The sequence below is a fragment of the Dromaius novaehollandiae genome, chromosome 17 (assembly GCF_036370855.1).
Source record: "Dromaius novaehollandiae isolate bDroNov1 chromosome 17, bDroNov1.hap1, whole genome shotgun sequence".
NCBI classification, from domain to species: Eukaryota; Metazoa; Chordata; class Aves; order Casuariiformes; family Dromaiidae; genus Dromaius; species Dromaius novaehollandiae.
This window is the reverse complement of record NC_088114.1, coordinates 11,311,153-11,323,863: the sequence shown is the minus strand read 5'-3', so window position 1 is coordinate 11,323,863 and position 12,711 is coordinate 11,311,153. Positions and strand designations below refer to the sequence as shown.

Sequence of the window (12,711 nt, the reverse complement as noted above, 5' to 3'; positions counted from 1 at the left end):
AAAAATGCAAGCATTAGAAATGTCTACTAGTATGTTATTTAATACTACTAGATGTCACTTAAGCTAATACAATCTAACCAGCACAGAGCCAGGCAGACCATTTATTTCTATTAAAAAAATCAGCTTATTTTCCTTTAAAGCTGATTAGCTCTATTTACCCTAGCCAAACCAAATAAGCCAGTCATGGACCAAAATAAAGAGCAGCTACAGTCTTTTTCAGCGGGTTTAATGGAATCTGTTTAAATCCTATTCAAAACTATGTCAATACAACTCACTCCTTTCAGACTATCCTTAAAAAGCAAGAGGTCCACAGCAATTTCACAATAATTCAAACCCAGAGTTTGAGGCTGCTTGGTATATTAGGCTGGGGGGAAAGACTTCCAGTCCCGCCATCAAACAGTACATTCCTCGGAACGCAGTCTTATCATGGATAAGCAAAAACCCACTAGCTGGAGCCCAGGAACAGCAGAGCAGTTTTGCTTTCATCTGGCTCTAGCATACTGAGTTTGCCCTAGGTTAATGGGATAAGCAGGGGATATTTAATTATCACATTATCCCAGGAATTACATGTCTGCAGAGATCACCCATTAAGAAATGGCTACACATAATACACTCACATGGCCTGATAGGAATAAAGTATTAAGTATTAGAATAAATAATTTATCACAAGCAAGAAGTTTGTGTCTAGAAATTCAGTTACTATATATGTTTCAAAGGCCACAAAATGGCAAAATAATTCGACAACGAAGATCACTGGTTGTTTGCATTACTTTAAAAGGCCGATCTATTTTTACTTTTAGAATTTGACTGTTGTTAATCCTAAAGGTTCAGTAGTAATATTTATGCTATGATCTTCAGAGCGATAACTAAGACATTAAAAATAGCAAATCTTTAATTATATTAAGACTTAAAAAAAAAAAAAAAAAAAAAAAAAAAACACACACACACACACACTTAATGTAGAATGCTTTATCAAAGATGAACTGAGCTCAGCATGGGAAGCTCTGTTTTTTCCATGGCATTAAATGGTAACTTCTGAAACTAAAGAACCAGTAAGCACTGAACACGGAAAGAATTACTTGCCTCTCAGAAGTCTGCAGAGCAGATGCAACACCATATGGCTGACCCTCCAAGGCTAAACAGAACGCCCACAAGTACTTAACAATTTAACTCCCCCGGGAATAAAACAGAAGTTTACAGGTTTTAATAAGCAAGGTTAAGAAAGGGTTACTTGGGATAACATCTTAAATTGACAGAATTTATCCCAGATGCTTAGCAATATAACTGTATAGATCAAAGTGAGTTATCAGTCCTCACCCAGGAAGCAGGACATTCATTCCCTCCACAAGATTTGCTTATGTAACGTACCAGTGTCAGCAGAATGGCAACCCGACAGAACTTGACGGAAAGCAGCCATCTCAAGTAAGTTATCCTTTAAGCCCAACATTGTCACTTGCTTAATGAACTGGAGCCCTTCAAATAAAAAATTGCTTCTATTTGAATTTTCTGTCTCCAAGTGAAGAAAAGATGATAATTTTTTTCTGGGGCAAAAAAAAGAGTATGCTAAACAAGCCTGCAAATCACTTGCTTGCAGTGAAAAGCAGCTGTAGATTCTGGTGGCAAAGGTGAAATTCAGAGTATTTTTCTATTGTACTATTTCAACATGCTGCAGAAGATTTTTCTATATACTTTGCAGTTATTGATTCCTTTATGAAAATATTTTATCTTTAAAAAAAATGAGTAGTGCCATGGACTAAGCTTTAGGATATCAACCTAGGCCAGAAGCTCATCATCTAACCACCTTTGAGTGTTTCAAAAAGGAAAACCAAACATTTTTAGTGCTGGTGTGCACACTTAATATTCTGAAGGCTATCAGTTTTGGGAAGATGAACTGTTTTCCAAAACCTTTATTATCTAGATATTACAGTCACAAGCAATACCAGCAGAAGTATCTTTACTAGTCAGAATAGTTCTATGTCCTCCCTGACTCCATACAATTATGCCAGATAAGGATTTTGTTTGTTAGTTGCTGGAGAAAGTGGAAAAATAGGTTCAAGTAAAGATTTGTGGGGTACAATTTCTCCTTCCCCTTCCAAACCCATATCATGGTAGACTTGAATATCCTCCAATCTGTTTCCAAATGGATAAAATCAGGATTACTATTCCTCTAGCTGCTTCCAGATTACAAACAGTTACTATCTAATTCACTCTAGAATGATTACAGTCTGAGTAATAGTGCTACACATTAGGAAAGTTGCCCAGCACTTCTGGTTATGTGACTATTTCAGTTGTTTAAAACTTCAAACTCCTTATTCAGGAATGAAAGTTTACCACGATAGATGGCTCCTACTATATTTATATTGGCAATCTTTCTCAGATCTAAATCAGAACAGTTCAACCATTTTTCAGAACAAAAATGAAAATGAAGAGACTGGAAGGGGGAGAAGTTTTGCCTGCACTACTAACTACCATTCTGTAGCAAATGCTGTGGCTTCCAAATGCAAAACACAGCCTTGAGATACAGCAGAAAGGTTTTTGCTCCATGTGTATAGTTGTGCTGTTGTTTTTGGGGACAGAGGGAAAAGGAAGGAGACAAATGCAGTCATCCAAAATAAACAGGAGTTTGTCCATTATCCATAGAGGCTGGAAAGAATTCAGTTAAGTCCTCCGTAGTCCTTCACTGTACACATCCATAGAGATCCCTCTGCATCATGTGCCCACAGGGTCACAGCACTGCTTTCTTTGCACTTTATGTCTCATTTGCAGAAGTGAAGCGCACAAGGAGAGCAGAAAGCTCCTTTTTCGTACCCTCAGTGCCTCCTTCATTCAGACCAAGTAAAAGGAAACAAAAACGCAAGCAGTGCAAATGGAACGTGAGCCGAGAGCTGCGACCAAACAAAGCGAGAGCTGGCAGCAGCCAAGGCGGGAACAGGCTGGAACATGCGCTTGCTGAGAAGTGCTGCATGGGGGGACAAACGCGACGGTGAATGGAAAACAGTGTTTGGACAAGTTGGAAGAGAAATTTCAATCTGCCACACGTCCCAAAAGTCTGCTTTTCACCAAATAAGGAGCAGACCGAAGAGACTGACTGTCAGGACCTTAAACTAATATGAAGAGGCCCTTGTAGGGTCAGGACTCCTATGGGTGGGAATGTCGGGATTAGAGCAGTTGCAGTGGTTTCCAGACTTACAGTGCCTCAGTAGACAAGTCACTCAAGCCCAACACTTCATAAGGTCAGATATACAATTAAAATTTGCCTGGTTGCAGTAGTGCTGAGATACTACATCTGCCATTGAATTCAACAGGAACTATGCTGAAGCATAGGAGATGCTGTCTAACGGAAGCACTTGGAGTAGTCAAACCTCCTGCAAACCTCAGATTGAACATTCAAAGTGTAACACTTGACCTCAAATCTTTGCATTTCCATCTCTGTAAAGTGGGAATACTACCGCATCTTTCCACTCAAATGGCTCCAAATAAAATTGTTTGTGAGGCAAGGTCTTGCAATACCGTATTTGTTCCAAGATTTGAGTTGCTCCTGTTTAAACATACAGATTCTCAAAATTTGCATATGAAAGCTGATTTGTTCCCTAAGACATTTCAATGGCCTAGTTAAAAAGAGAAAAAAAAGAAAGAATCCAATATAGGAGTTTTGTTATGTCAAGTATGGTGGGAGAAGAATATGGTCATCTCAAAATGAACCCAAATACTTTTAAATATACCTCCCATAATGGATGGCCTTCTCCCATTTTTCTCCTTCTTTTATACAAACAATATTGAATAAGTTTGGCCCAGAATTTTTGTAAATAAAATCCTACAGAGCTGATGTTACTTCAATGTAATATTGAGCAACAGCTGACTCAAGTTACATGCCATGTAAGTTCACTTTTTCCACAAAATTAAGAATGATTCAAAGAGATCCAAGCTCCCATTAACTGCTAGTAATTTTTACAGTGTTATTCAGAGCAAGACAAGAGTACAAGACAGACAAATCTTATGAGGTTAGACCGCAGCTCTTGGAAGTTCTTATCTCTTATAACTACACGGACAGGAAATTTGAGGCTCATTGTCTAACATACTACCTACCAAAAGCTTGGGAAGCATTTAATTCAATCTGGCAATTTGAGAGGTGAGAGAACTTCAGGATTAAATCAACTTTTGTGCCTAAAGATTTATAAAATGCAGCTCACGTTGCCAAAAAGGAGCGATTCTTCTCAGATCACACAGCTCCATGCTCTACATTATCAATTGCATTATGCTAAGAAATAGATGCCAACAAAGAACAGCATCCTGCTGTGCACTATTCAAAATAACAGACTGCCCTGACAGTAAAGAGCTTATAACTTAAACACAAAAAAGTAGGGTAAAAGGCTGCATCGCATACGAGTTCAGTAAGGGTTCAGAAGTGTGGAAGTGATCAGAAGCTCTTTATCATTATTGTTTAGCTTAAAAAGGAGATGTGCTAAAAAGTACATAAATCACAAAACAGTTTAAAGAAAGCAGATTGCAAATCTCCACTCATAGTACTTCATAATATATGAACAAACACTCAATTAAGGAAGGAAATGCCAGACTAATCAACGGAAATGCTATTCTCAATGCATGATTAAGCAAAGCAAGGATACTGACAAGAAGAATAGGGCTGAAACCATTTTAGAAGGGATATTAAAGCGTCTAAGCTCATGAGGCAAATTGGAAATTAGATGATAAAGATATTTAGTGAAGGAGAACATATTACATCAACCACCTAAAGTGGTGTCATCTTCCTTCATCTGAAACTTTTGGCTGTATTGACTCTCCTGAAGCAGAGGAAACTAGTTGTAATCCAGTCTGGAAGCTCCTAAAAGGGAGATAAAAGGAAAGGGTGAATGGAAAGAACAAGAGATGGGGTGAAGCAAGTGAATTGCTGGGAGAATAAGAGCTCACAGCCACTGCACACCAAGCAGACTGTCTTTGGCAACAAGAAATGCAGACAGCAGTTTATGACCGCTGTCAAACAGCATGCTGCAGCTGCTGCTTTATCAGTTACTGGCCATACCTTCAGCTGGCTCCATGCAGGAGTTTTTCCAGATCCAAAAATGATACAGCATGTACATGCTGGGCAAGGGACCTGCGAGTCTACATGTTTCTTCCTAATACTGCGTCTTGGGGAATCCTTAAGCACAGTATGTACAAAGATGTTGCTCAAGAGCAGCATTCACAGCTAGCTTCCTAACAAGGATTGTTTGTCTGAAGTTAGGCTCCCATTTTCAACTTAAAACATGCAAAATCTTACTGTTCAACATGGAACCACAGAGTGGCTCCAAAACTATCTCCTCTAGCAACATCTTGCAACTGCTGCCTACCACAGCCACATGTCCAGCTGGATTTGTGGCCTCAAACTCAGAAAAAGAAAAAAAAAAAAATCAAGAATTCAGATCAGGATACTGCAGAGTTTCTGTGGCTGCAGCTCACTTCTGACCAAGGAGCTCTAGAAAACAGTACTGTGACACACCCAGTACAGGCAGAATATGGCATTAAGCAAGGGTACACACTAAAGGGCTTGCTGAAGGTTTTCTAATTCAGACACTGGGAGAAACACAAGGACCACTGACAGCACAATCTAATCACTCATACCTGAAGAATTCTTTTTGAAAAAAGAGAGAGAAAACAACGATCACCTCTACAATTGCAAGTTGAGAAATTACTGTGGATAAGATTCAGAAAAAGCATAGGAATTTAAGACATGCCTTCTCTGCCCATATATAACAGAAACTAACATCTATCACACAGCATAAGCATAAAACACAGGTAAACAGCCAGAGCTACTCTGAGCACAGCTCCACTCATACTGCTGAAAATGAGTTTTGACCAAAAGGTCAACAGAGAAGGTAGGATATCTGGAGAAGCTGATCTGACATTCTAGTAGAAGAAAAGCTGGAAATCTAATGAGCATTAAAAAGCCGAATACAGAACTTTGTTATATAAAGATGGAAAAGTTAAGCTACTACTTTGACTACTAGAAATATGCAGTGGAAGTGAGTAGAAATAAGAAATTCCCATTTGAAAGAAGTGCCTATATAAGATACTAACGCATGTTTTAACCATTTCACAGAATATACCAATTTTGGTTAAATTAGTTTTAGGATCAAGTATTCTTGATATAGAAGAGTACACAATTTTCAAGAGTCTTCTCAAAAGCCTAAGTAAAAGAGAGTTGCAGGCATACGCTACGTAAATCCTCCCAGCAATTTTTATTGTGTGTCACAGCAAGAGTGAGCAGCCAAAAGGCCTATCAGACAGACTGACGGGAGGACAATCACTGAGGCAGATCCCACTAATATTTGCACGCACACTGGGAAGGGCAGGGGGAATAGCACTTTATACACTAAGGCTGGAACTGAAAGGAATTCCATGCTTAAAGGAAAACAGTCATTCTGAAAAGAGGCAGTAAGAATGAAAAACAACTATGATAACACTACCTTCTGAAAAATGATCTACCAACAAAAGTATATATTCTATATACTTGTTCAGACAGTCAATGAATGAATGACTTACCTAATTGTGTTCTGAAAAACGCTGAAAGAAATGGTCCCAACAAAAAAAGTCTTACAGTTTCTTGTTTTTTGGGTTTTTTTTTTTTTTTTTTTTTTGGGGGGGGGGGGGGGGGAATAAGTCTTGCACTTAAGACAACACACGATTACCAGAGTAATTTATTACTAAGTGATCCTCTGTAGTTAAACAGGAGTTTTGTTACTAACACGAAGGAAACCAGGCACAAAAAGGTGAACTAAACAGTGCCAAATAGCTTGCAATGGCTTTGTATTAAACCTTTGAAAATAGCAATAGAAGAAAGTAGTCATCGAAACACACCAACATCAACACCACAACCTAATTCACTGCTATTGATCTTTTTCATGTTGCTCATACTGCAGTGTGCCATTAGTAGCTCAAAGGTAGCTCAAAGCTGAAACATAACAAGTTTCCCAACCAGATTCAGAGCCCTTTCTTAAAGGCTTTCTTAAATGCTTCAGAGAGACTTCATCCCTTTTATTTTAAAAGATGTTTTAATTATCTAAGTTTCACAAGTCCAGGTGGCTTCACTAGTTTTTTAGTGTTCAGTCCATCTTTATTGAAATTAAGAACCTTAATTAAACAGTATTTAAATTTAACTGAATCATCTCATGATTAGTCATCCAAATCTAAAGGTATTTTCTAAATTTAAAGCTGCATCACTTCTTGTTAACTCAGTGACCAAAGAAGAAAGTTATCACTCCCGAGTATGACTAGGTCCTACTATTATTAGTAGCATTATTTCTCCAGTCAATGTCTCAGAAGTTAGTCTCTCCTATGACTCTTCACAGATGTATTACTTTCCCCAGCATAAAAAAAAACTTATCCCTAGTCACACATTGATGGTCTAAATTAAGTTCCTAGCACGACTTCAGGACTGTACTTTTCCAAATTTATTTTGGCCTCAACAGATTTATTTTCAACACACCGTTAATATGCACATCTGCACACCAACTTATTCTTGGCAGTTCTGAATAACACATGCCCTTCAATATCTGTTTCAGGTCAGTATGCTATCCCACCAAATTTTTGTTACAGGTATAATACAGTTTTACATCCTACACCAGTAGTTCTTGTTCCTCTGGTTTGCTGGCTACACTCCTTGCATTACTGTGCAAATATCTCAGTTCTTTCTTAAATGCCACACCCAGCTTCCTGGCTGTTTTACTGAGTACAGCCCTTTCACCAATTACTTATCCAATTACTCTTCTCATCAGCTGGAGTACTTTCCTTCTCTATGCTGTCCATTATTTTCCACTTCAGTACTCTTCATATGTGTTACACCCCTCTTCCTGTGTACAGCCATGGAGATGAAGCAAGCCTCTCCTACTCATCTCCTCCGATTTCCTACTTTAAAGCTCTTCTCATCATGTCAGGTAAGACAGTCCCATGAATCATATACCCCAACACACAGGCAGAGCCTATTTGTTGGGAAATGTTACTTTTATAAAACCCTTTTCCTAGCAAAACACCAAATATTCTTTGTAACTCCAGTCCTTGAGTCATCACCATCCTGTTGTCATTCTTCTCCTTTCTTCTATAGCAAGGTATTCTGTGGGAGACTGCGTAAACAGTGTCGCTGTGCAACAATTCAAATTGTTGACCGATACACTAGGCACCAGGAGAAGATAAAGACACTGTTTTCCACAAAGGACTCTGGATGTTCCAATATTCCCACAAGGCAAAACTTCAGTGCTTTTCAAGTAAAACAGAATATTATTATGACTCCGCTTTGCCTACTGACTAATTTTCATTGACCTCCAGAACTTTTAGATCCCTAGTCCTCCACATTTGGTCAAAATTAGCTAAAAAGGAAAATGAGTGATAGCACAACTATAAAAGCTTCCTATCTTCAGGATATCCACACTGAAGATTAATATTAAAGTCTAAGTCTTCTCAAAGATACAGCTGAAATTGAGTGTTCAAAAGAAAGTAACAAGAGGAGTTTTTTTCAAATGTATCCAGTTTAGAAGTGTTTTGGCTAGTTCATGTGTGTATATACATTTTAATTCTGTATACAGCACAGTTTCAAAGTTTAAATATTAGATTTATTTATAAGTCCACTCAAAAATATGAATATTGAGAAGAGCTTGTTCCTGTAAAACACTTGCATTACTATTTTGTAGCACCTCTGCAACTAAAACAGCTCAAAACTCATAATGATGGACTGAATGCTGTGATGACACCACCATGAAGTTCACACGATTCTCTACGAAGCAAATCAGACAGCTTAATGGCAAAGAACTTCCGAAAACAGTTCTTGAATGCTCTTTAGTCACATGAAAGAGATGCAAGTTTTGAATTATGGCACAATTGAATCTAATTCATACTTTCAGATTCCTGTTTCACTGTCCTTAGCAAAAAAAATACAGGCCCCTTCATTTTAAAACACATGGTGGGGGAAATTGCACTGATCAGCTTTTCAAGAACACAAATCAGAGCGTTCAAATTTGTGAATCCGTGTTCAGAAAGCCATTTAAGAGAGTTCAGTATGCACAAGTTTAGCAGAGAACCACTGCTAGGTGATAAGCTCCTGAATGCTTCTATGACCACATGAGTTTACTAAGAGTAAATACACCAGTTTGTTTGGCAGATCAAAGTTCTCCACGTACGCACATGAAACGTAACCAGCACAGGAACAAAGGAACAAGCTCCCTGCCTAGTTCAACAACATTGCCCAACACAGCTTGAGTGATACGTTCACACAACTAAAACAGTAATTCAGAACGTAACTGCAGGCCTAGATGCCATTTTGGTTTAACTGCAACATAATTTTTCTCCAACATGGGTGTCTTTCTAGACTACAAACTCTCCTCACCTCCAGAACACCTACTCAGACTGCAAGAATACAAGTATAATTCAGACAGATGAAAAACTGCTTGTAGCATTAGCCACACAAACTGAAGAGATGATAATTCAAACCTTATAAATAAGAGGTACAATCCTACCAAACAAACTCCCTTTCCAAATAAAAATAAGCAAGTCATCTTACAAAGAAAACTGTCAAAGTACCACCGCAAAACAAGCTGACTTTCAGAGATGAATGTTTTTCTCAGCTTTACTTACCTGGACAGTCAACTTCATCACTCTCATCCTCACAGGTGGGCCATCCATCACACTGCCAGTTTGAAGGGATGCACTGGATGGTACCACTCCGACAAGCAAACTGCCCCGGGGTGCAGCGGAGCTCTAGGAAGCAAGCAGAAAGTTGTGTTTTGTTTGAAGCGTTATTTATTCTCATAAGTCCACACATAACTAATTGCCCCTCATAGTGTATCACTGAAGATTAACAGACAAAAGCTTTGGACAACTCCATCTGCTAAGAATAGTTTAGTTTCTTACCAATTCCATGTTCTAAACTGGACTTTTATGATTTTAATAGACAGGAGGCCCTGCTTCCCATCTGGGATGCTATCAGACATCCACAGTAAAAACTTCCTGATAAAAATACCACATAAGAACTATATGACAGACTTTTGGTTGATGCAGTCTCATCCACTTCAGTTAAGCTTTCCTAGCATACAAAAGCTAGTATTCGGATCTTACCACTGTAGCCTCTATGCCCACACTAACTTCATCTAGGAAGAACATGGATATAATTTAGTGGTAGAGTTTCCAACTTAGGGACTATTACTATGAATACAGGTTGATAACATCAGAACAAAACATTTTCTGAAGTTTCTAGCATGCATTTTCAAAACCAATTCCAAAAATAGCACCACAGTCAGTCTTATTTCTGCTCCTTTCACGTATTTGCAGACATCCTAGTGTCTTTAATACAAGAGGAGGAAGTAAGATTCTCATCTGCAAAGTGTTCCCAAGTCTAATTCTACATGGGAAAGATGAGAGTTCTAGGATCCAAGAGCAGCTATCATCATTACATTACCCATTTTACTTTTTGCAGGGCACAGAAGACGACTTGTTCACTTTTCTCAGAACCAAAGTTTAACAAAAGTATACTATGGTAGTTCTCCAGAACAGGAGTTAGGTTACGCCATAAATTCAGAATGTTATTTCCATTCCAAACAGTATGTATGCCAGGACCTAGATTTGCACAGTTGTCCAGCTTAATTTAGAGCCCTTTTGTAAAATTATTTCTGAAATAATTTCCAGATTCATGAACCTATCTTCATTTTCTAGCTTAAGCTCTTTTGTGGAATTCCTACATACAAGCATATTCTTTGAAAGAAACTGTCAATATCTGCAAACATGTAGTGCCTGCTTCCACAGGAGTACTACCTACTTTGTCATTATACTGTCAGACCCAATTAGTGTTATAAAAAGTACAGTGTTTCAGAGCTCTTTTATCAGTTCTGTCTATCAAATGCCATAAGCTAATATTTCAGCTGTAATTTCAGTGTTCCTCAAAATATTTTGCAGGGAAAACATGCCAATACAAATGCTGAACAATTTTAAGCTCATTTACAGATTGCAGATTATCTGCCTGCAAGTCACCATTAGCATTAATAGGCTCACCTTTGTACCAGACCATCATCACTCATCTTTCTTCAGGACAGTGGATGTCAATTTTCCATCCAATGTTTTTGAACAATTTAATACGTTTTACTCTCACTGAACTACAGTAATCCCAGTTAAGCTATGTCTACAGAACCAGCACTTTTTTTTTTTTTTTTTTTTTTTTAAAGAAAGACAATACAAACTTAATTGTTTTAAAACATACTCATCCCTGATTTTGAAACTCTGGTAACTGTTTTGCTTTTTTATACTCTAGGAAAAAAATCTCTAAATGAAAATTTAAAATGCAGGTATGTACTCTCTTATCCATAGTTTACAACTTAAAAGAAGAAGTTTTAATTGTAACTGTTGAAATGCATGTCTAAAGTAAAAATAAATCAAGAAAAAAGGTTATGTTTAAGTGTTTGGACAGCATGACCATGCTTTGAACAGGCAGAGTAAAACCAGCCATCAACTATTCCCAAATGACAAACACTAATAATTGGCAGAGTTTACCGATAATGAGCTTCTAATTTGGTAGCAGGCTAAAATCCAGGTCTCTTTCAAATATATTCCTACATCAAAACAAAAATTAACAGTGCAAGTTTCCTTCAGACCTGCTCTTCTAGAAAAATAAAAGCAGGCATATCCTCTTAACACACCACCTACTCAGAACAAACATTCAGGTCACAAAGTAGCTAAGAACTCAAACAGACCTGCTAGACTACTACTGACAACAACGTAAGTTGCATCTAGACAAGAGCATTCTGACCCATTTACAGCACTCTCCTCAGTCCATACATAGCTAACAATGAAAGAGCACAGTAAAAACAAAGAAATCTTAACAGCTTCGGTCATAATGCAAAAAAATTATTTTCAGAACAAGAACTAAAGCATCTCATTTAGCCCAAAGAGGAGGGGGGGAAAAAAAAAAAAAAAAGCTTGTGACTAGGGAAATAAAAGGTTACGCTTCATTTATCCAATGCAGCAAGAGAGAAAAATCAAAGAAAAAAAATGCACTTTAAGTTGGAAGAAATACAACTCATGCCAAAATTCAAACTATTCACATTTTAAGTTCACAGAAAAGCATCACCTCTACAATAAATCACTGGAGCTCATTTTACCATTTTAATGCAATGTCAGCATGAAGTGTAAGGTTTCTTAAAAAGAAACTTTATTGCCATTTCAGGTATGGAAGTTACACTAGATGCTGTGGTAGTCTTTCAAATATTAAACATCTATGTTCTGCCCAGCTTCAGGTTTCCATTATACCTGGTTGCAGGTATGGCAAAATTAAGTTCAAAATTCAACACTTCAAATAAACTCTTGACTTCTTTATTGCTTGGTTTTACTGGAAGTCACACATGCAACCTGTGAAGAATGCTATTCTGCAGCCTTATGTTTCACGTATAAGCACTGTAAGACACTGAGCACATAGGAAAAATTGTAAAGAGTGTTTTTGGTCTTCCTACAGTTCAGTACCTGCTATTACTATGTTATGCACAATTACATACTGACTGGCTCAGATAAAAGGATGACCCCATACTAACATTAGAGGAATTGAAAATGGCAATTACATGTCAGTGTCACTACTTCCTGTATTACAGGCACTCCTCTATGAAGAATGCGCGTACATGAAAAAGCACAAAACATTTTTACTAAAACAGCACTCAGAATAACCAACTGAATATTTTCTTTAGTGGA

At 37.7% G+C, this 12,711-nt stretch overlaps 1 protein-coding gene across 4 annotated transcripts in view; it reads right to left on the bottom strand.

The window, feature by feature from the left end:
- The window catches only part of DGCR2 (DiGeorge syndrome critical region gene 2), a 52,488-nt gene that overhangs the window by 20,912 nt on the left and 18,865 nt on the right, over positions 1-12,711 (bottom strand). For all 4 annotated transcript variants that reach the window (XM_064522166.1, XM_064522167.1, XM_064522168.1 and 1 more), the window contains one exon: positions 9,619-9,741. In XM_064522166.1, coding sequence (XP_064378236.1) covers positions 9,619-9,741 — 123 coding nt within the window. The remainder of the gene's footprint in view (positions 1-9,618; positions 9,742-12,711) is intronic.